Source organism: Gasterosteus aculeatus, chromosome 14, assembly GCF_964276395.1.
Source record: "Gasterosteus aculeatus chromosome 14, fGasAcu3.hap1.1, whole genome shotgun sequence".
Classification (NCBI taxonomy): Eukaryota; Metazoa; Chordata; class Actinopteri; order Perciformes; family Gasterosteidae; genus Gasterosteus; species Gasterosteus aculeatus.
Genome location: NC_135702.1, coordinates 4765947 through 4788607, shown reverse-complemented (window position 1 = coordinate 4788607; position 22661 = coordinate 4765947). Strand labels below are relative to the sequence as shown.

Below are 22661 nucleotides of genomic sequence, written 5' to 3'. Positions count from 1 at the left end.
TTTCGTTTCGATCTTTATTTATTATGTTAAATAAAGAACATTGTCTCTTGAAACAGTGCAACTCCAATCCTGTCATGGCCCCAAAGGGCCAGGTCGTGACAAATGGGGGGCTTGTCCAGTTGTGGTCCGTGATTTGTTTGACGATCGGGTGTGTGGATTGCGTGCGACACGTGTCTTTGTTTGCGCGTTGATCCGCTGCGGTGCGGTTGGTGCGCGTTTGGTTTGTTGGTGATCGCCGGTTTGTCTCGGGAGTCGCAATGGGACTTTGAAGCTTTGGCACTCGTGGAAGCGTTTGGATTGGTCTTTGTTTTCTCGACACGCCTCCACCGGCTCCTCCTCTTGCGCCTCTGTCTTCTTTTGTTGCGTCATTTCCGGGCGACCGGGCGCGTGCTGCTCTGTGCGCCCCGTGGCGTCTTCTTTGCTTGGCGAGTGTCCCCCTCTTCTTGGCGTTGTTGACGCTGTCTGGTGGCTAACGCTAGTGTGGTCACAGGTAAATGCCAGCGACAGCCAGTGTCCTCTCCCTCCCTCCTCACGTGTGTCCTAAAACCGGGATGTGTGTTTTTAAGTAAACGCGAGCAACCGCAGTATTTAAAAGCTAAACCAAAGGCCGGCGCGTGCTTCTGCGTCTGCGTCGACGCACTCGTTTCAATTCATGGCTCTAAAGTCTCGCGTGTGTTGCAGTTCACCGCCAGAACAACAGGCGGAGTGACGTGTTTTTGTTGAAGACGACCTGAAGTCACGTCTTATTTATTTATTTGTTTATTGATTTATTTATCATAGACTTCATTGCCCCGTGCATCGCCACTGCTGCTTTTCATCGCGGACACATTTGTCCCGTATTTTCCTCCACAACTTTTTGCCCCTCTCGAACCGGCGTTTGCGGCGATCTCCCTCCGTGAATCCAACCCGCCAATGACGGCGTGTAGAAGCGGTCATATTTACGCATTTCTTCCCGACAAAAGCTCTTCAATCTGATCCGTTCTCTCGTAAACATTCTTCGTTTTAATAATGGCGCCATCGGGCTATGAAAGCGGAAATGTGAGACTCCGTGAAGGACGCAGTTAGCGGACCAATCGCTGCCTGGTGCGCTGTCATTTATCACGCCTGTGTTTTAACCAGGGCTGTGTCCCTGTGCATTGTTGAATGGATGTTTATCTTATTGTAATTTTGTTTATTTGTTTTCATTTTATTATAACTCTCCACTAATTTGTTTTTGTCTTTTTTTTCTTCTTTTAGTTGCTGGAGACTGGTGGTGCTGGTGGCCCTTTTTGTTTGCCGTGTCCTGGGAAGCGGGATTCTTCTTGAGGTCGTGGCAGCTGTGGCGACATCTGTGACTTTTGAGCAGCAGAAGGAGCTGTTTCACTGTGACGAAATGTAAAACAATTAAGCTCCCGGCTCGAGTGACCGAACAGGTGTGCGACCGAACGACCCGGCTGGGAGTGTTTGTTTTATTCATCGGCGTTGAAAAAAACAAAAAACACAGCCTTGCGGAGTTATCGACTGCAGCTCACCGCCCCCTAACAACAACAAAACAACCAACAACAACAAACACACAACCCCTTGGTGTCTGCCGGCTCCGTGCGAAGGCGTCGACCTCGTCATTGCGTTTCCACAACTATGCGCTCGCACGTTCGGCCCCGCCCGCCGCGATGACGTCACTAGGAGGGGCATCCCTCTGCCGGTGTTTATTTCAGAAGACGACGCCACACGGACCCGGCAGTCGAGTCGGAAGACGGACGGGACCAAACATGTTCGAGGCGAGAGGAGTCGCCTTTGTCCTGCTCGACGTAGCATGTCTCGTCCTGGGTACGTGTCCCAATGCTTGTCTTTATCATTATTATTATTATTATTGATTATTGTCTCGGCTATTTGCAAGGCTGTCTGTGCTGAGATACAAACCCACTGTCGGGATACTTAACGACGCGTGTGACATGCGATATCAGTGTTTCCCGGTATTCTGTCGGGTTTCTGGTGTCAAATGGGCCCTTAAATTAATCAAGAGTCGCGTGATCTGTTTTCCCCATCGTGCCCAAAGTTCTTCGGTTTGTTACAAATGCTCATAGTCATCTAATGGTTAGTATTGATTTTATTTTCCTGAGTGGATCAATACATCATAATAGCGTGCCTGTCTATACAGGAACCTGTGGATGTACTCTTGTTATTGGGGGTTTTGTTGGGGCACAGTGCTGCCAGTGGAATCCATACCTCCCAGGATTCTGCTTTAAAGCCTCCTCGTTGACGTAATCACACCTCTCGCTACAATTAAATTGAGTCCACGGATCTGCTAATATCTATTTGTCAATAAAGGGAGAGTGACTTCAAACTATTGAAGTCGACAGATTTATTTGACAGTGCTTTACAGGGCCTCTAGCAGCGAGAAGCAGTGGGACTGGACAAACCCCAGTTTGCTGTTCAGATGACCGATGCAGAAGCAAACTGGATTATTCTGCTAATGACAGAGACTATTAGATTATAGCCAAGCATCTGCAACAGTAATCTGTTTCTAGACCGAGGCAGCAGCATGTGACTGTACAGGGTAGACTCCAAAGGATTAATAAACTTTTTTTCTTAGGGTTTTGTTTTCTGAAGTACATAAAGTGCTTGGAGAGGGGTTTTTCTTTTCTTCCTGTCCGTGTGTGTGTTTCTTTTGTGTTTACGGCGTTTCCAGCTGTTGCAGCCGATCACTTTAGTGTGGCACAGCTCACTGTGTCAACAGCTGCACAGATGGCCGGCAGCATTACGAAGTCCTTTATAGGACGTCTGTGCATCTTCGTGCGTGTGTGCGCGCTCAGTGGATGTGGTGTGTTTACAGATCAATTTGTGCTTAAATAGACCGTATTGTGTTCTGTGTGTTTCCCCTATGATGCAGTGCAGTAAACCACCAGAGGAATGACGGCAGCCACACGTTCAGACTTTGAACTGTCAAAGTCTAATTAACATCGTCTATTATCTTTATGGTATTTGATCTTAAGGGGTCGGGGGCTGAAGAACTACCCGAAGATAACATTATTCCTGTGTCTAATACCTAATGTTGTTTACATTTTCTGTGGTGCAGGGTGAAAGGATAGGACTTGCAATACTTTCTCACCGTGCACATTACTCACCAAAAGACATAAAGCTAACAATGGCTTGAGCGTGTCCCGTCTATGCAGCGTATTTACGTGCCATTGTTGTCCCAAATATTATTAGAAAAGCATCAATGAGTATGAATCTTCCTTTTCTTCTTTTGAACACTGACGATCAGAATAAAAACTCCAGTGCCCAGCGGTTTAAAAAAAGTCCTCTGAATCAGATCTGTGTTTGTCATCTGTTTTTCCTTCCCTCGGAATAACTGGCTTTAAGGCAGATGTGTTCAGAGAACTCGTGGCTTCCCTTTTGCTCCTTTTCACCAAATGTAATGACCCACAGAAAAGTAGAAGTCTTCTCCTTTCACGGGCCTGCTCTAACGTTTGGGGTCCCTGATGTCCGTCACACGCGTTGGATCATTTGTCACGACGCCACAAACGGACATGAGAGACCTCGGCGCTTTGTCTGGGCCCCTTTTCTTCCTCTGCCGTGCTCCTTGTGTCTTTTGCAGTAGGTAACTTGTCCTGCTCTCTCCGTCCACAGGGGGTCTGCCTCTGGCGGCCTTTAACCTGGCTAAGATCCGCCCCTACCAGAGGGGCTTTTTCTGTAGCGACGACAGCATCAAGTACCCGTTCCACAGCGGCACAATAAGCTCCGCCGTGCTCTACGGCGTGGGCTTGGCCCTGCCCATTAGCTGCGTAAGTGGGCGTCGATCGGCGACCGGTCCCTCCCCCTCCCTCTCCGGAGGATGCGTTGACTCGCCGGTCCTGCCGGTGTGACCGGCGACGTCACTGTGGTGTGATGGACGCCTGTTCCCCCGGCACGCCCTGGGGGGAAGCAGCCGCTGTGATGGCGAGTCAACGTGTCCTCGGCGAGACAGATCGGCACGTTTCCAGAACCTAATTTAAGAAGTGTTCACAACATTTGGCTTCCTCGTTTCTATGAGACAGTGGATTGTTAAATTCATTAAATTAACTTCGATAGGACGAAATCAGTCGTGCACAGTGTGTCTTCTTTAGTTTTCTTATCACAGCTGACTGTTTTGTATCAAGAGCTCAAAGGAAAGGAAGTTGTCCACTTGCAAACAATAAACGTATACCATAATGTTCTTATGCACACACACGTTTTAACCATCTAGTTTGCGGGTGAAGGCGGTAATCTTTTTGGATTTGAATAATTTTAGTTCTGCGTGTTCATCTCTCTGGTGAAGTGTCTCTCGCTGTGGATAATTGTTGCAGCAGCTGCAAAGGCTTCGTGCCGCGGCTGCTTTAAATAGAAAGTCCTGCTGGCGGGGGTCTGCATTCTGCTCTGTTGTATCTGTGAACTATCTCGTCCTTAGCGTTTAACCTCGACCTACTTTTAAAAGCGGTCAGTTCTAGGAAGCTGCACGCGGTTGCTTTGCCGAACAGAACAGTGACAAAGACCGAGTTGCGGCTTTGAGGGGGAGGAAGTGAGTGAGAACGCACCTTTTTTGCACGAGCCTTTCTTCTGACTGAGGGGGCTCAACAACCTTCCCTGAAATGCCCCCTTTGTCATCTTTGACTTGACTCCGCATCCTTTCCTCATCCATGCTCCAACTGCCGTGTTGCACTTCAACCACTAATGTTTCCCCCACCGGTGTTTCTTCGGAGGAGGCAACGTTTCATGCTTCCCTCACACAGACGTGGTCGTGGTGCACAGGCACGTGGTGTTGCATCGTGGGTAGCGAGGGGGGTCTGAGGCCCAGTGACATGCTCTTGTAACCTGTATTTTTTTTTTTGCCTTTTTGTGTTCTCTCTCTCATTGCTTCTCTGATCCAGCTGGACTTCCATTTGCAATACTCACTCCGCGACACAGTCCTTTCCGCCGGGGCTTTTTCTGTAATGACGATTCAATCAAGTACCCCCTTAAAGACGACACCATTTCCTATCAGTTGTTAGGAGGTGTCATGATTCCCGTCACAGTACTCACTGTAAGTGCATCTGTTTTTTTCTGCTAATACCTTTTTTTTTTTTTTTTTTTACCTGTAAATTGTGTGCGGCTGTATCTGCTCTTACACCCCTAACTTCTCTCTTAATGCAATAGTTGCTAAATATTTGATCTCATAATACTGTGACGTTTTGAATTTCTTTCCTAATCCACCATTAAGTGTTCGTTTGTTCGTTAACTGCATGTCGTAGAGAATGTTTCACAAACTGCAATATTTGAGGATAAAACAGGAAGGTGACCTGAGGTGGACCTTTTTATTTGGAAACCCCCCCCGGCTCTGATTATTCCACAGACCGACCGCTATGACTGATGTGAAACACTCAGCGGTGACTTCTGTGTGTGTGTGTGTGTGTGTGTGTGTGTGTGCGAGGCCGACTGGAACGGAAAAGACCGCGACGCCTCTTAAACGGGCAACGAGAGCCACTTCGCTTTAGTATCTTTAACCAAAAGACCAGAAAGAGCCGATAGTTCTCCTATTGAGCGGTTCCTAAGGTTAGCGGCGAGGTAGCAGCTGCTGCTTTTAAATACACAATTGTAAAGAAGTATGTACACATACGTACAGATCTAACAATGTATGACACAAAGAGGTTTATTTTTTTGAAGTGGACATCATCCTTTGGCCATTGATACTTCCATAACTACTTCAGAGATTAGGTCATATTGCCGACTGTGAGGATTAATTTATTAGTTTTTAAATGTCTGTACAAACCTCTAACTCTGTACCCCCTTCACCCCCCCCACAGATGATAATCGGCGAGTGCCTTTCGGTCTATTTAAAGCGCATCAAATCCAAGTCCTCTTTCGGCAGCTACGTCTCCAGTGTCTACAAGGCCGTCGGCTCGTTCGTCTTCGGCGCCGCCATGAGCCAGTCTCTGACCGACATCGCCAAGTACTCCATCGGCCGCCTCAGGCCGCACTTCCTGGCCGTGTGCAAACCCGACTGGGGGAAAATCAACTGCTCGTCGGGGGCGTACGTCGAAGACTTCGCCTGCACTGGAGACCCGGACGTGGTCAACGAGGCCAGGTGTGCGTGTGCGTGGGAACCTGTTCCACAGCGTCGGGATTGGATTCTTTGTCATACGAATGAATGAATGCGTTTAAGACCTCGGGGTTGTGGAGGAACATCCGTCCTCTCTTATTCGCTCTTTGTAGACAAAACATCGGATGAATGAATGATGTAAGAATCACTGTCACCAGGTGCAGCCCGAGGTGAACTAGTTCTAATTTGTTTCGTTGGTTTGATGCTAGCTGATGAAATCAGCCCCTCGCGCGCTTTTGTTTGTACGGATTAGTGGGATCTAACCGAGTGCAGAGCCTCCGCTCACTGCTTTGTTTCCCAACATGCTCGTTGTGTTGGTGCAAAGGTCAAATGTGTCGCTGAAGCGCCCGTGAACACGCAGTCGATTAGTATCTTATTGGCATGACGTTGTTGTGCGACGTCTACTTTCTGGCCGATGTCCGTGCAGCGAGACCTGCAGGATGGAACAATAACACCAGGAATGTAAAGCTGGTTTGTGTCCCTTATCGGCTCCGAGCAGAAGGAAGTGTGGTGGGTGGGGAGGACGTCCGCTTCTCGCTCTCGTGCAGCCGCGAGCACGAGACCGGGAGCAATTACAGAAGCGGAGGCCTGAAGTGGAATAATTGTATCAGAGCTGCGAGGGTTTTGTTGTTGGTTATTTATATAGAGGAGGTTTCTCTTTCCAGGAGCGGAGTGGTGAATTCACTGTGCTTTTAGCTCTTTGAATGCAACATGAGACAAAGGTCCATCGGCGGGACAGCGTAGGCGTCCCGTGAGGATCTAACGAGCCGCGTGTGTGTGTGTGTGTGTGTGTGTGTGTATGTGTGTGTGTGTGCTGCTCACGATCGTTTTACTGTAACATGATTCCTCTCTGGCTTAGTTTGAACGAGGAAGAGGCATATTTGCATTTAAGAGAAACAACAACTTTAAGTGTGAGTGTGATGGGGGGAAAAAAATGCACATCTAAGGAAAAGGAGACTTTCATAATCATTGTCAAGTGGAGCCCAGTCAGCAACATTATTCAATTTGCAATAATTAATCGATTAACTTCGGTGACTTGTTCCATAATACATTGTATGAAAAAGTTTTTTCCTTACTGCTTTTACATGTCTTATATGGATTGTTAGACACACAATGTCCTCCATCCTGTGACCAAACGAGGTTGTGCGTCTGGTTAATGTCGGTTATGACTGTGACGTGTGTGTTTTGTTTTCCCTTAATCGAGCACAGAGCTGAGCCACGCTTTTGTCTTTCCTTTGCAGACTGTCCTTCTACTCGGGACACTCCTCTTTTTCCATGTACTGCATGCTCTTCCTGGCTGTAAGTACCCAAACCTGTTAAACATTGATCACATTCTAACCACCATTTACGTTGTGTTCAAAGGAAATTCAACTAAATATTACAAGTACATCAAAAATTAGTACATCATTTGCTGTCGTGTTCGCAATGCTAATGTTAATCACGTGAGTTTGACTAAATACTCGTGTTTGCGTTTCTCTCTGAGAGATAAGAGTCCGTTAAATATGAGGCTGTGAGCGGATTTTACTGCCCGGGCCCCCGATGGACTTTAATGGCTGCTGATTCATTCAGCACCAGAAGAGCTAAAGAAAGTCAGGGACAAAGTCCTGGCGGCAACATGAAGCGTATCACAAACGGCAGTTTACCCACAAATGCAGGGAGTGTCTTCTGAGCTATTTGCGTAGTGGTAAAGGAAGGGCAACGCGGGTCCGTATGAAGCGGCTGAGCCCGTTTCTCCTCGACGTCCACGAACGCAGCAGACTACAACGCTCCCGTGTCTCCTTCCAGCTGTACCTGCAGGCCCGGCTGCGGGCCGACTGGGCGAGGCTGCTGAGACCCACCATCCAGTTTTTCCTGATTGCTGCCACAGTGTTCACAGGATTGTCCCGGGTGTCCGACTATAAGCATCACTGGAGCGACGTGCTGACTGGACTCCTGCAGGGGGCTCTCATGGCCATCCTGGTGGTGAGTGATGCGTTTAAATTAGTCTTAGACTTGGATATTAAAAAAACCGATTGGTTCTAAGTTAAATTTGAAAATATGAGACGCTTGGTACAGCAGGAAGGAGGGTGGGCGCCGTTTGCATAGCTCTGTGCACCTCTGCTAAGTATGGCATGTAGATGCCACACACACACCGTAGCTCTGGTGGATAGTTGTGTCTCCGTGTAGGACAAATTAAATAGTTTAAAAGGAATTTCATGCATTAACACAGGAAGCTATAAATGGATAAAGAGTTGCCCAGAAAATAGACATTAACATTCCAATTCCATTACATTTTTGTAACATATACAATCTTTTGCATGCTCTATGAATATACCGAATAATAAGCCGAACCCTCATCGATGCCTTCTCTTGTACCTCGCAGGTCTTCTGCGTGTCGGACTTTTTCAAGCCGCGCGTGGTTCCCCATAAGGACGACGTCCCGCACGCGACCCTGCAGGAGACTCCGACCAACGGAAACCACTTTGAGAGTCCCAACTAAGCAAAGAGGAGGAGGAGGAGGATGAAGGGGACGACACCTCTCTGTTCTGCCCAAAGGAAGCCAGCTCTCTAGCCCTTCGTCTCACACCAACAATCCACCAACAGCTGGTTCCAAGCCGCGCACATATGCTGATGTGAGCTGGACAGATGTGGGTTAAGGGTTAGAGACTCTGGAAAGACGGAGAGCATTTTAGCGCGCATGCATCTACTGAGCTGCTGAGAAGACGTTACTGCTGCCTGCGCCCACTAAACTGTCCAACCACTGCTGGGAGGGGAGGGATGGGGAGGCGGGTGCCCTGAAACCTGTGAATGTAAGCTTGCTTTGTGCTTTTCCCGACCTGGAGTCAATCTGCTCAACGATCGGTTTCTAGTTGCACTCCGGCACCTCAATCTCGTAACTTGCTGCCTTTAGGTCCAGCCTCAATTTAGGGGGAGGGAGGGAGCGAGGGGGTTAGTGTTTTGCCTCACGGCTCGAACGTGAAGCTGATCTTCACATCTGGAGCTGCTGTCACACCTAATATGGTCGAAGGGGAAGCTCCACTTTGAGAGTAGACGGTTATTCCTGCGCTGCCTTTACTGGACTGCTGCTAAATACTATAAACATCAAGTGTACAGACAATGCGCTTTTATATAATCTGTGTGCAAATAAATGTTGAATATAGGAAAAAAGCCATTTTACTTAAAATGAACATACGTTTGTATTGTCATGATCGGTTATAAAATCAAAGCATGACTTGTTTACTTCCTCAGCCAGATATCAAAATGTTATGAACCTCGTTTCTCATGCAAGCAAAAAATTATAAAAGCATGACTTCATGTCCCAAAATATTCACAGTATAATTCTCCTTTGATAATCGTGCAAATTATTGCAGAACATTTTGGGTATAAACGGAAAACTTTTTTCCCCCCACTCCACCAAAATATACACACACCAGGACATTCGTTTGAGTTACTTTACTATGACTAATTTAAGACACTACGGCTTTGTGAAATATACACACGACTTACTGGTTTGGGTATAAAGTATTTAATCTGGACATTACTGACTTTTTCTAGGATATTGTCTTGACTTAGTTAAAATAAGTCTTTAAATTACGTTCACAGGGTCATTCATTGCTTACCAATTTAGTATTTCATTAACTACAAAAGGACTTTTCATAATATTCTAAATCATGGTATAAATGTATGAAGGACAACTGTTTCCAGACCAACTGCCACTGTCTCAATTTAACGATTGCTCATGAATGCAGGTTTTTTTTTTAAATAAAGCTTTAGGAAGATTTTCATTGACGTGGAGCCGATCTCCAGGAGATAAAAATGTCAGCTGCTTAATTTACACCGGAATAAATTGAAGCAGCTAATCAGCGCAATGTTTGCTTCTCAAGGTAAAGGAGCAGACTATCGACAACAAATGGAAATGACACCAACGTAGTTCTTTTAAAAGCTGTATTTCAAAAACACCATACTGACTTTATGGAAGAAAACGTTAAATATGTACAAATGTAAAAAAAAAAAAAAGGCATTTTGTCAAAAGATCTTGAAATTAAAGCATGACTGGTTTAATTCCATCACTCCTCAAAATGTCATTATGAACCAATTTGTAAAACTAATGAAAAATAAAAGCATTAATGTTCACCGCGTTCTCTAAACGGAAGCGTTCATCCAAATGAAAAACACTTCTGCTTAATTGCTCAGTCGTTTATATATTCGATGCGATTCCCAACGTGAATAACAAAGCCGAACAGGACGTTACAAAGTTGAAGACAAAACAAGTCAATTATGTCCCCTCAGGGACAAATAAATTCCAGCCAATTCAACTTAACATTTTAGGGGGATGAATGCCAAACTATTTGACAGTTGGAAAAACGTGAGACTAAAACAAAAAGAGGGGATGTTCAAGAGACCCGTCGGGGATTAATCAGAAATAAAATTTAAAAATAGCTTTTATCCTGCGGTGCTGCTCATCATGTGGTGGGAAGCCGTCAGATCATTATAGGTAGAGACTGGCAGCAAACACAATGTCTCTCTTGATCTTTGTTATTCCTGCAGAGACACAGACATGAAATATCATTTATTAAGAGTCGAGCAGTTTTAAATATGTATCATCAAATGTCTCCAACTTCCTTAAAAAGGCTCCAGAACAATTACAGCTACTTCAAACAATTATTCTCATCATTAATTTATCTTAAATGGTTTTCTGGCGTAATAATTTTCACTAAAATGGTTTAGTCGTAGGCGTCTTACCCTCAGAAAACTTGTTCTCCAGCTCCGTGTTGCCGATGGCTTTGGCTGCAGAACACATCTGCCTCAGCACTTCTTCCAGGCGGCGCATGCAGCGGATGATGCTTCCTACGCCAGACCGAGACAAACACAGAGCGCTCAGTGTGCTACTCTCCTCTTCATAGTTCCATGCAGGACGTTCAATGGCACAATAAGGACATCTAGGAGGAATGCAGTTTGACTACTCGCACATCTGTACTGTCGACAATTTACAAATATAGTATATATACATATATATTTAAAAATAGTGAGTAACTTCTTTGGCACAAATACATTTGTACAAAATAAATGTATCAATTCCAACTAAACAAATAAGTACTTTAGTCAGTGCCATTGGTTAACAGGTAAAACATTTAGCATATAGAAAGAGTTACGCTTCCAATAATAAAGCAATTAATAATGAGTAATATCTAGCTCGGGTTAAATGGAGCACTTTCATTCTCCGTCTCCCCCGTTGGCACATTCAACACTCCCTCCTCATTTAGAGGTTACTCATTACCGTGACATGCGTCCCGGCTGAGGTCAGAGAGAGAAACTATGAGGAGGCCGACTACTCGAATCACACCACACTCAATCCATCAGTGAGCCTCCGACAGAAAGGATTTATAAAGGCCGCGCTGCATCGCTGCAGTTATGAAGGAACATTCCGATTCTTAACTTGTATATTATTGCAGAATGAATGATGGCCTCCCTCGGATCCTTGAACACCGAGCTATGATGCTTAAAATAAATATATTACACACTCGACTTTTGGAGTCTTGGACAATTAAACAGAATAGTTTACGAGCCACTGATTTAATCTTTAACAGCGTATTAAATTAGTTTAGTGCAAGTATAAAAATACCAATAACTACAAATTATCGAGGTGAAAATACTTAAAACGTCTGTCATTTGAATTGCACACCTTCAAAGACGTCGGTCATCTTGCAGATCTGAGCGAACGTGGCGCCGTTTGCCCAGGCGAACACCACGTCCATGAGGTGGGGCTTAAACTGGCCGAGATAAGTCTCCTCGTCCACGTCCAGCTTGGCGTCTGCAGAGACCTTTGCAATGCGCTTTGCACATTCCTGAGAAAAAAACAAAACAAAAACAGTTTCCACCTAATTCAAACTTTCATCAACTACAAAGTTTGTTTGAGGTCATTTTTAGTTCGTCTGACCTGCATTTGTCTCAAAGGAGCTGCCAGTTGTTCAGTCAGTTTTGGTATCTCCACGACCTGGAGGGCAGAATTGCATCAGCACCGTTGTGGACATGCGATAGCAAACGTTTGTTTTGGAGTTTGGTTGAAACAGATGGCGCTTCAGATTTGATCCAACTCGTCTTAATAAAGTGCTCAATAAAACTGCTAAGTAGGTGTTAGTCAGCGAAAGGTGTGAAAGGTACGCCAGCAGCTTCACTTTAACCACATCTGTACAACATGGAGCTACAGGACCATTTCCCTCTTATCACTTACTTCTATAGTAAGCTAACTAAAGTGCTACGCATTGAACCAACGACCTTCTTCATGCTAGTGAACTGAGCGATGGACGTTTGGCTTCTGTTGCTCTGTGGACGTTGGCACCAAAGAAAAGGTTCGTTCATTAGGAAACGTAAACACACGTCAGACTTTGGTTTTCGTTGCCGTGCGAGCGGAGAGGCCAAGAATGCGCCCGCAGCTTCTACGCGCGGGGACGGGAATCAGCCGGACAATTGGCGGTGGGAGGGTTATGTGCGTTTGTTCGTACGTTCTCCTGGAAGACGAAGCAGGACAGCAGGGCGGTGGCTTGCTCCGCCGTCAGGTCGTTGAAGAGGCCGTTGAACACCATTTCCGTCAGCAGCAGCTCATCGGCACTGGAAGAAGTCAAGCGGTGAGATTTTGTTGCTTTGCGCGAACAAGCCGACGCGTCTCTTCCTTGTTCCTTGGAAGCGGCGCGCTCCGTCCTCCCCTACCTGCTGATTTCACAGGCGACCCGCCCTTTCATCTCGATGACGTCGGACGGACTGGCGAAGCCGAGGCGCCGCAGGACTCTCTTCCTGCACTTGAGCTTGTCCATCTGCAGGACGGTGCGCGCTTCCTTCAGCTCCAGCTTGGCCGCTCGAACCTTAGTGGCGATCTACACAAACGCACAAATGGGGGGGGGGGGGGGGGGCACTGTGAGAACTTCCAGATGTTTTGGGCCTGAGATCATTCTAAACACTACAATAACTTTCACAGCGAAGGAGGGAGAACATTTATCAGCTAACAGATGTTCATCTGCCTGCTTCCCTGTGCTGAATAATGGCAACAGTCAACTGTTAACCTTTACAACTCGAGATTAAGAAACACCCCAAGGCCAAAGAGGTAGATCACACTAACAGATTTCGGCAGCGTGGTGCATTGCTCAAGGAATTAGAGCACAATTTCTATGCAACTGGCGGTTGCATGTGAGATAATGACGAAATCATTCAAATAAACACAAGAGCTGAAAGACGGTTCAAAAAACAACGTCAGTTTGTAAGTAAGTATCAAATCAAACATGGTAAATCCAACATTCCTGGCAAAAAAAACAAAAACGTTGTGATTCTGGCTTTGGTCTACACGGCATCAAATGGATTTCAGTCACGTCCTCCACATCGTGTGGTTTGTAGAGATAGTAGTGAGGTGAGACAGGTCTCCTTAGTGTAAAAGGCCAATATGATTAAGCAACGCGATTAAGGATTAGCTGTGGAGAAATGCCCATAGGGGAGCAGGTTAATCTCTTAATCCAGTTTGAACGGCACAACATACCCCATCATTTCACCACACACGAACACGCAGGGACGTACATCTCTGCTCAACTTTCCAATCTGTTTGCATGCATCACTCTGCCTACTTCAACATAAAGCCATAAAGGCCATGACCTTCTTTTCTTCCCACCTGTGTTTGTATGTATACGTGGCAGGAAGAGTCAAGGAAAGGTCACATATTGTAATCCAACAAAAAGGCAGCCGGCGAAGATAAAAAGGGAAGATTAAAGTTATTCATATTCTGGGGTAACAAAACCTGGCTTTGTATTCGAGTGGACGTTCAGCGGGTTTTTCTACCGGTGACCTTTTGGCGCCCCCACAAACTAGAAAAAGCACACGTATGGATTCTCACCACGGCTTTCTTCTCACAGAGGGAATACGCAGACTCCAGGGTGGGGTCGCTGTGCAGCGGGTGAGAGTACAGGCGGTGCTCAAAGGCCTCCACTTTCTGAATAACTTTCTTCAGGGCCGGATCTTTGATGCCCATGTCATCCACGGGGTCGAGCAGGGGAACGCCATCTGGGAAACGTTTCTGCACCTCCTGCAGACCGAACGTTTGGAGGGGGGGGAAGAGAGAAAATATTTCAACGATTACAGTTGAGTTTCGCAAGTTTTCTTTCCTTTGTTGCAACGAGGTGCCGTTTGTACCTGAATAGACTTCAGCATGAGCTGTCTGTTGTCAAAGGGCCTCAGGTCTTTGGGGATGAAGAGGCGAACTGAGCTGATGGAAGTCAGGAGATGGAGCATCACCGGGACCACCTGGACAAAAAGTACAATAATAAATACATTTAAAAAAAAAAAAAAAAAAAAGGAGTTGTACTCTACGGAGACCTGCAGTCTTATTTGTAAATGAAACATGCAGGTGCGCTCGTTTAATCCACCTGCATCTCTCCAGCCTCCCCTGGAGCAGCGGGTTTAGCAGCCTCTGTCGCAGCCTCCTTCACACTGTCCTTACTGCAGTGGACCAGAACCTCCACCACATACAGCGGCTGCGCCTCCGCACTCGTCTACACGGGGAAATGCACATTAGTCACAGACGCATGCGCATGGAATCACGAGCGCCCGGGACGCCGACTTACCTTCACGTTAGTCTTCTTGGAGAAGTTAACGACGATGCCCCAGCCGAAGTCGGCGTCGTTGTTTTTCACCTGAGGGATCAACACGAAGGGCCGTGAATTGAGGCGTTTGAGCGACAGATTGCCGGCCTGTCGTCAGACCGGAGTGTGTCGTGTGAAGCTCTACCTTGACGAGCCGCCCGGGCTGCAGGAAGGGCAGGCAGTATTTGGGTTTGTGGGTGAACTCTTGTATCTCTTGGGCCAGTTTGGCCAGCTGCTGTCGGATTTTGAAGTAAGTGAACACGTGCTCTTCATTGGGAATTTCAATGCGATGGTACTCCTTCTCATATTTCTTAATTTCTGCAGAGAAATCGGCAATGGAGTTAGGCCACAACAGGAGAATCAAATAGGATTTTAGCATCTTCAAGGGGAACCTCTTGATATGGAAAATGGACACCTAATAATAAAAGATGCCTTAGAGTCTTTTAAAACTTCTATCATGAGTCATCAAACATCACTATGCATTTTCTAAATGAGTAAATCAGCAGCGTTTAGTCGGTTTCCTGGTCCAGTGAATACAGATGTAAACATGCTTACTCTCCACGACACCGGGCAACGCCCTGTAGTGTTGGAACTGGTAGAAGGACTTCTCCAGCATGTACTCTGGGTTGATCTCCTCCACACGCAGCAGGTTGAGCACCATGTTGTAGGTCAGGTGGAAGGCACTGTTTAAAGGGTCTGCGGAGCCCTGAGGAGCACAACAACCAGGAGACCGAAGATCAAGAAAAGCTAAGCAGTGACATATTTATAGCAGCTGGAAGACTCTGGCTTCCCTGTGACTGTGTTTATGATGCATGGAGGGGATAACTTAAGAGTCTCCATTTAATCATTCACACAAATAGTCAGCGAGACCACACAGGAGAAGTTCAAAAACCAGTGATTGGTGACATTGGATTTAACAGCATAAACAGCACGGTATCGGCGGTACCTTGAGCAGCTGTTTGCCAACTTTGGGGCTCATCTTCTCGTCCGCCATGAAAATAACAATCCCCCTGTCGTCCATTCCTCTCCTCCCGGCTCGGCCCGACATCTGGATGTACTCACCTGACGTAATCTAGACCACGTGAAAACACACAAGACGATAAAAAAAGGACCTTCGTTAGCAAACGGTACTACTGCAGAGTGTGTCTAATGTATCGGCAGTAGTAGAAACAAATCTAGATGATTGAGGAGGAAAGTACTAAACCAGATTTCCATCATCATCCAAGGACTATTTTCTGTGTGCCATTATTCTGCTCCACACATGCGAGTATTTGGCTGTGGACCTGATCGGATGCCACGGGATCAGCTCTTGATTCAAATCACAGTGCGTTTCAGGAATTCAAATGTGTGAGTGCCTGCGTGGAGCTTTGGCATCATTGGAGGCACCAGATGTTCGTTATGAACCTCTTGGAGGGAAATAGCTGAAGTATGAAGTAAAGATGAAGGGTGCTTACACACACACTAAACAATACGTGGGTGTTTACGTGGCACTGCAAGACTTGAAGACCTTACAAAGGCCTCGGAGCAACACTGACACCTCTGCACTGCGCAGCGACCAGAGCTGCTGCTTCAGCAGAGATTTACGGGGAGGAGATTCGCCTCACGCCTCCTTCCGAGTTCACATAAGTCATCTTTTTGGGCTCTCCTGTGCTCACATCCACACCTCTTGAAATTGCAGCTGCCCAACATAATGTACACTGCGTGGAACATGGGATGAGCAGGAATAAATTACCAAAGAATGTCCCCTTCATTAGACATCTGTCCTTCTTTATCATGTTATATAACAGCGTGCACAGATGTGCTCTTACAAAGCGGTGGTTCTTGCCGTCGAACTTGCGCGCGCTAGTGAAGAGCACAGTGCGAGCCGGCATGTTGATGCCCATGGCGAAGGTCTCCGTCGCAAACAGGGCCTGAAATGAGAACAAAGTGTTATTAATAAGATCTTGTCGCAATAATCGGACGTCGCTTTGAATCCCGTTTAAAACGGTTTTCTTGTAAACAAACGTTATGTAGTAGGTTAAAGATTCCTTCTGTGAAGAACTTTTTCCCTCTGCTCAGCGTTCCTCGTATAACTTGTTTAAATGTGTTGTGAAGAGCGGCTCATCCCGGAGACAGCTGTAGTACCTTTATCAGGCCTTCGGAGAAAAGGATCTCTATGGTCTCCTTGAGGATGGGCAGCAGGCCTCCGTGGTGGATTCCTATCCCCCTCTTCAACAGCGGCAGCACGTGCTCCACCTGAGGAACGCCGAGCGGCAGATTAGCGCTGTGCAGTAATGTGTAATCCCTCGTATCAGCGGTTTAGTTCCTTCATACGATCACAGCCACCAGCAGCAGAGTTGCGCAGAGTGGAAAAGCAGCTACGAGCCTCGTAGTGGAAAAAGCGTGCGCTCGCCGTAGCGGTCTAGCCACTAACAGCTGTCGCCACAACACGGCAGGTTTCATAATGCGACTAACATAAATAACACAAGCGTTATGTGGGCAGCTGCTTAGATGGCGGCCAATTATGGGACTGGAGGGCTGTAAAACATGCGAGGTTTCAGACGCACACACCTGAGGGAGCTTCTTGTCTTCGTCCGATAGACAGTCCACCGCGTTGTTGAAAACTTCCTCCACCAGACGCTTCTCGTCATCTGGAAATAAACAGTGTCAAAACAAAGGTCTTCTCATAGCGGTGGGGGAAAATTTCTAAATATTAGCACAAAGACATTTCTTATTTCCTTTAACCATGCGCCTCCACGCACAAACACACATTATTATCTTAGTCCCTGGTCTTTTTTTACTCATGAAATCCGGCCGTCTTAGGAGACCGTGTTGTTGAGAAACTTGGACCTCCAGGAAGTACGGATGGCCCAGCCGATGTTTTTAAATGTTTTCATAACAAAGCAATACCACAGAACCCCCCCCCCCCCACACACACACACACGGGCCAATTAAAACAAAGAGGAAAAATAGCTAGGCCTCCCAAGTTAAATACAGAGTGTCCAAAGAAGCTCCCAGAGAGGCTGCAAACACACTAAATACACACTTGTATCCAAAAAAAAGAAAAAAAAAAGAAAAAGTCTTGCTATGTGGGACAAAGGGGAGACTCGGAAAAAACAAACAAAAACTGTACTCAGCAAATTCTAGAGGAATCATACATTTGACATTTCTCGTGTACACAAAGAAATTTTGTTCTGATGACAAAAAAATGACCCGATCGCGACTATGTGGCCAGTGATTGCTGGGATTGTTGGCTGCGGACCAGACCGACTTCATCAACCTCAGGCTCTTCCCATTAGTGGCAACTAACTTCCAACTATAATGCCGTTCAACCGAAAAACAAAAACACTGGTGTCGCAGGTCGGCAGCCCGCCCTGGTCACCCGCAGGTCCTCTGACTCCAGCACAGATCTGCCCAGAGAGCATGTGTCATAGCACAAAGCTCCAGTGTTCATAAGAATGGGAAGAGTATATAGGGAGGAAGAAAGGGAGCACAAAGGAGAAAGGGTAAAAGAGGCGCGAGCCACGATGACCCTCCTACGCACCCAAACAAAGGAACTCCATCACAACAACAACCTGCTTGCAAACATGCTGTTAAACAATCTGGCTTCCAAACTGTTTGAGGGGGAGAATTGGTTCCTGTAAGTGTTTAAGTGGCAGAAACAAAACAGTTTGGTCATTTGATGCTGCTAGGGGGAAAAAGGGCATGTAGCTTTTTCTGTTAGGAGGACTTAAATGTCTTGAAACAAACATGTTAATTCAGTACTCATTCACAAATCCGATTCTTATTTTGATGTTCTTCCTCAATCAAGTAAAATGGTCTTTAGTCTGATAAAAATGTAACCAAAGAACAAATTCCCAAAAAAACGATACCATAACCATAAAAATACTTGCCGAATTCAAGAACAGATCAACTTATTGTTGCACCTCCATCACTAGAACCCATCCAAGTGTGAGAGACTGCTGGGATTTCTCCTCAAACTAAAGCACATCTTTGCTGAATGGCGGCACTAATAAACGTACCTCTGTTGAAGTCCAGCTTGGCCACCTGCAGCGCGTAGGCCTCACATTCCTTCTTGCTGAAGCTGAAAATGATGACGGGCTGGAAGTTTCTCTCCATGATCATCTTTACGATCTTGAACACATTGGACGGCCCTGAGGCGATCATAGATAGATGCGAGTATAGGTGAATGAATGACTCAGATATTTACAGATTTCCTTCTTATGAAGCTGACACACACACACACCTTTAGTGGCTAATTTCCGCCCTCTGGGGTCCCACTTGCCCCCTGCACTGCCCCCAGAATCCCCTGCGTCTCTCAGCACCTTCATGGCAGAGTTGAAATTGTCCTCTCTAAAATCTCCCTGAAGAACAGAAAAGAAACACAGATGTTATGCATCCAAAATGAGGAGACAAACACGAGACCAGGTGTGCCGGTTTAGGACCAGAAAAAAATAAATAAATCAGTTTGTAGGTGCCCGTACGTTCTCATCAACAACCAGGTGGAGTCCATCGCCTCCTGCTGGGAAGATGTAGTGCTGCAGTGGAGTGGGACGGTAGTCTGTGTAGACGACATGGCACGGCTGAACAGACATGAGACAGAAACACGTTAATAATGAAACAAAATGAAGAAAACACACGTTGAAATGTTAACCTGATGCTTCGTAGTCATATTTCATACAGGAGGAGGTAATTTAAAAGCAATACTTTGTCCATCGTTTGTATATTAATCACACGCCACATGATAAATTCTTGGAACAAGAATTGGTTTCTAACGTCTACATGGTGAACAAATTGGCCCCAAAATTACTAAATCCGCAATGAATTCAAGTAAATGGAGGCCAGGTAGCCGCTTAACCAAATCTAAACATGCCTTTTCATAGTTCACACAACCCATAGAGTATAAACCAGGTCTCATTTATTTACTTCTATCCTCAGTCCTTCCAAGTTGTCTATTTAATCATTTAAGATCATTAAGTTAATAATTGATTGATACAAATGGCCATTTCGTGAGTGACGTATTTGTGTAACTCTTACGAAAATATTATTAGTTATTGTTATTCTGATTTTAAACTAACCCATAGCCTTATTCTACTAACCCATAGCGTTAGCATTTCATTTTATTTTTATTACTTGTGCACTTGTTGTCTACTGTTACGCACCAACCGCCAAGTCAAATATCTTGTATATATGACATATTTTGGCAATAAATGTTTCCTGATTATTATTATTATTATTAATAAGAATAGTATATTCCAGTTCAACATCCCACCTGTTTGTGCAAGTGCGTAATCCACTCTGCAAACTGCCTGGCATTGGGGATCGTGGCCGACAGGAAGACGTAATGCACATTGTCAGGAAGAAGAATGATGGTTTCCTCCCAAACCACACCGCGCTCTGAAAGACACCGGAGGCATTAATTACAAGCAAAAACACACAATTGTTGTTTTCATATAACTTTTGCCGGCCATGTTTACTCACATGATTGTTTAAAGACATATCTAGTGTTTTAAAGTGCGCAAGCTTAATCTAAACTGCTTGTTTCAGCCTCTAAAATGGTCATATAAAAAATGTACAGCTGAGTTTTTGGGCAAATGTCATCCACAAAAATGTTACTATAGATTAAAAAGTACAATTTTACACAACGGGACTTCGATTTCATAATTTATAAAAGACAAAAAAAAAAATCACCAGTTCAGTAGCGGCAGCAGTATTTGGAGACTAAAAAAAAAATTCCAAAATATTCCGCTGTAGCTCAAAGCTCTCTCTCCTCCTTGAAGTCACAGTACGTGATGTGATGCAGAACAACGTGTTGCTGGGCAGGGACCTGCGTGCACACCCTGAGGCTTCTGTATTCCGCACTCACCCGCATCTCTCATGTAATGGATCTCGTCGAAGACGACCCACGCCACCTCCCTCATGATCTCAGAGCCCCGGTACAGCATGCTCCTTAGGATCTGCAGAAAAAAAGAAAACGGTTTATCTTTTTAATGCAACCTCTCAGTGACGCTTCTACTCCTGCAGTTGCACACTCAGCCTGCGGTGCTCTCGTCTCATTAAAGGTGACCTCTTACCTCGGTTGTCATGACGAGGCAGGAGGCAGTGGGGTTGATGGTGACGTCACCGGTCATCAGCCCCACGTCCTGGAACTCTTCGTACATTTCTCTGTACTTCTGGTTGGAGAGAGCTTTGATGGGGCTGGTGAAGATCACCCTCTGTTTCTCTCTGAGGGCCAGTGCAATGGCGTATCTGCAAGTGCAGGACATAAGAGGTTAATAGACACGACCGTTGTTGACTGCCTGCAGCTGAAAGTAAGTTAGATCAATAGGTAAACACAACAATTATGGCGGCTGTCAACTCGGGCCTCCACAGTTATATTCAGCCATTAATGATAATGTCACAGCAGTTGTTTTCACCTGCATTAGATGAAGGGTGAGAGCAGCACATTACATTTGACTAACAATTTCATATCTCGATGCAAATCGAACGTCATATTTTCTGTGCACCCAACAATATGGTTGCAATCCAGACAAGTTCACCAGTACAGCAAGATATTCATTTTTAACAACACTGGCAGAGATGCTCACTCAGCGCAGACGGTCTTGCCAGCAGAGGTGTGTGCAGACACGAGCACAGACTCGTTGTTGTCGAGACACAAGATGGCTTCGCGCTGGAACGGGTCAAGAACGAAGGGGTACTCCTGAAAGACACGTGAGAACGAGAAAAATAAACATCCAGGTGATATGCCAGCCCGTTATCCAAGAAGTAAACAACGCACAATATCGTCTAAATGAACTACTCATACAGTGAAGGTGTGATAATGTGCACGTATTCTCCTTTTGTTATGATAATGTTTGCAACAATATGTCTGGAAGGTTAGTACATTTATTAATAACCCTGGCAGAATAGACAATATTACATTTCAAAAAGTCGCTTTAAAAATGCAGCGAATAAACTAAATTCCACAACAAAAGGACACAATTTGAAGATTTTCAGGTTTTTACCTTGGCTGCTTTCCCCACTCTCGGTTTCAGCGGTTTATACTCATCATTGAGAGGCAGTGCCACCTATTATGGAAAGACTATATTGTTAACAATCAAAGATTTTACATTTCTAATTGGAGAAATTACACCGGAATTGTTTTCTTCTAAGAATTTCGCTAAAAATTGTCAATTTGCTTTGATTTGTTCTTCCTTTTACCTCATGCGAGCATCCTTCCACGGTTTCGACTTGCTCCACCTTCACTTGGGGCATAACCTCTGAAAGACTGAAGTAAATAAAACGGTTTACTTTTTATCAGTTAAATGTACAACAGCACCGTAGGAGACCGTATAAAGATTCCAACGTTAACTCATCTCACTTTAGCTCGGAAATGGTGTCGTGTCGCGGTTTCTTCGAAAACCCCATCTCCTCTCCACCGTCACTATCAGCCTCCCTCTTGTTCGGGCCGGACGGCGCAGTATCCATGTCGGTGTCATTTTTATTTTCAACTTTCCTAGAAAAAGTTTTTAAAAAACACACACGAGCTGTTGTTACCCGAGCTCTAATATCGGATTAACGTTAGCAGTGAAGCTAACGCTAGCTAGCATGATGGAACTTTGAATAAGTCTGACACAAAATGTTGAGTATTTACTAACGCGGTTTTAACTAAAACAATCATTCAGCATTGTGAGAACCAGCAGCTGCTTAATTCGGTGTTAACGTCATATTAACCAGCTAACTGTCGTTTAACAACGTTAAAGCTAGCTAACTGGCGTACGTTAGCGTTAGGTTAAGTGACGTTCCCAGGACATTTAACCTCCTCATTTCATACAACGACATTATTTAGCAAAACAATATTTACTCGATTTCGGGTGTCAGCGAAGCGGGTGTCTTTTTACTCGCGGTGGTTTGTTGTTCATCGTCAAACACGCTGAACAAGCTGTCTCCAAAGGCGTCCGCCATGATTGTTAGGCACACTTCCCACAATACAACACGTGGTTTGAGCTCCAGCGACACTTCCGGTTACG

At 45.5% G+C, this 22661-nt stretch overlaps 2 protein-coding genes across 5 annotated transcripts; one reads left to right on the top strand and one right to left on the bottom strand.

Moving 5' to 3' along the window:
* Nucleotides 1-344: 344 nt before the first annotated feature.
* On the top strand, nucleotides 345-10119 carry plpp1a (phospholipid phosphatase 1a). 4 transcript variants are annotated; one of them, XM_040197997.2, is made up of 7 exons: nucleotides 345-490; nucleotides 1237-1806; nucleotides 4866-5017; nucleotides 5778-6058; nucleotides 7315-7372; nucleotides 7859-8035; nucleotides 8436-10119. In XM_040197997.2, exons 2-7 carry the CDS (start codon nucleotides 1650-1652, stop codon nucleotides 8550-8552), a joined length of 942 nt encoding a protein of 313 aa, XP_040053931.2. In that variant the 5' UTR covers nucleotides 345-490; nucleotides 1237-1649; the 3' UTR covers nucleotides 8553-10119. The 4 variants fall into 4 exon arrangements, with proteins under 4 accessions (XP_040053931.2, XP_040053932.2, XP_077944180.1 ...); XM_040197998.2 differs by lacking the exon at nucleotides 4866-5017 and adding an exon at nucleotides 3610-3764; XM_078088054.1 differs by lacking the exon at nucleotides 345-490 and adding an exon at nucleotides 678-1083.
* Nucleotides 9984-22645, bottom strand: mtrex (Mtr4 exosome RNA helicase). Its single transcript, XM_078088052.1, has 27 exons — nucleotides 22496-22645; nucleotides 22013-22147; nucleotides 21853-21919; nucleotides 21657-21719; nucleotides 21240-21352; nucleotides 20727-20901; nucleotides 20519-20609; nucleotides 19925-20049; nucleotides 19137-19235; nucleotides 18899-19016; nucleotides 18675-18806; nucleotides 17224-17303; nucleotides 16798-16908; nucleotides 16482-16583; nucleotides 15620-15745; nucleotides 15229-15379; nucleotides 14819-14991; nucleotides 14656-14724; nucleotides 14458-14583; nucleotides 14225-14335; nucleotides 13929-14117; nucleotides 12761-12924; nucleotides 12556-12661; nucleotides 11991-12047; nucleotides 11736-11898; nucleotides 10796-10900; nucleotides 9984-10594 (listed from the first exon to the last, which is right to left on the bottom strand). The coding sequence occupies exons 1-27, from the start codon at nucleotides 22594-22596 to the stop codon at nucleotides 10542-10544; spliced, it is 3105 nt and encodes a 1034-aa protein (XP_077944178.1). The 5' UTR covers nucleotides 22597-22645; the 3' UTR covers nucleotides 9984-10541.
* Between the last annotated feature and the right edge of the window lie 16 nt (nucleotides 22646-22661).

What these genes read in the sequence shown, in the direction of transcription:
- plpp1a (XM_040197998.2), top strand. Translation starts at nt 1,650, where the DNA reads ATGACGTCACTAGGAGGGGCATCCCTCTGCCGGTGTTTATTTCAGAAG. An exon ending in CGTAGCATGTCTCGTCCTGG is followed by an intron (nt 1,807 to 3,609) that starts GTACGTGTCCCA and finishes CTCCGTCCACAG; the next exon opens with GGGGTCTGCCTCTGGCGGCC. An exon ending in CTCTCATGGCCATCCTGGTG is followed by an intron (nt 8,036 to 8,435) that starts GTGAGTGATGCG and finishes TGTACCTCGCAG; the next exon opens with GTCTTCTGCGTGTCGGACTT.
- mtrex (XM_078088052.1), bottom strand. Translation starts at nt 22,596, where the DNA reads ATGGCGGACGCCTTTGGAGACAGCTTGTTCAGCGTGTTTGACGATGAA. An exon ending in TCGCTGACACCCGAAATCGA is followed by an intron (nt 22,148 to 22,495) that starts GTAAATATTGTT and finishes AACTTTTTCTAG; the next exon opens with GAAAGTTGAAAATAAAAATG. An exon ending in GATGACCGACGTCTTTGAAG is followed by an intron (nt 10,901 to 11,735) that starts GTGTGCAATTCA and finishes GGTCTGGCGTAG; the next exon opens with GAAGCATCATCCGCTGCATG.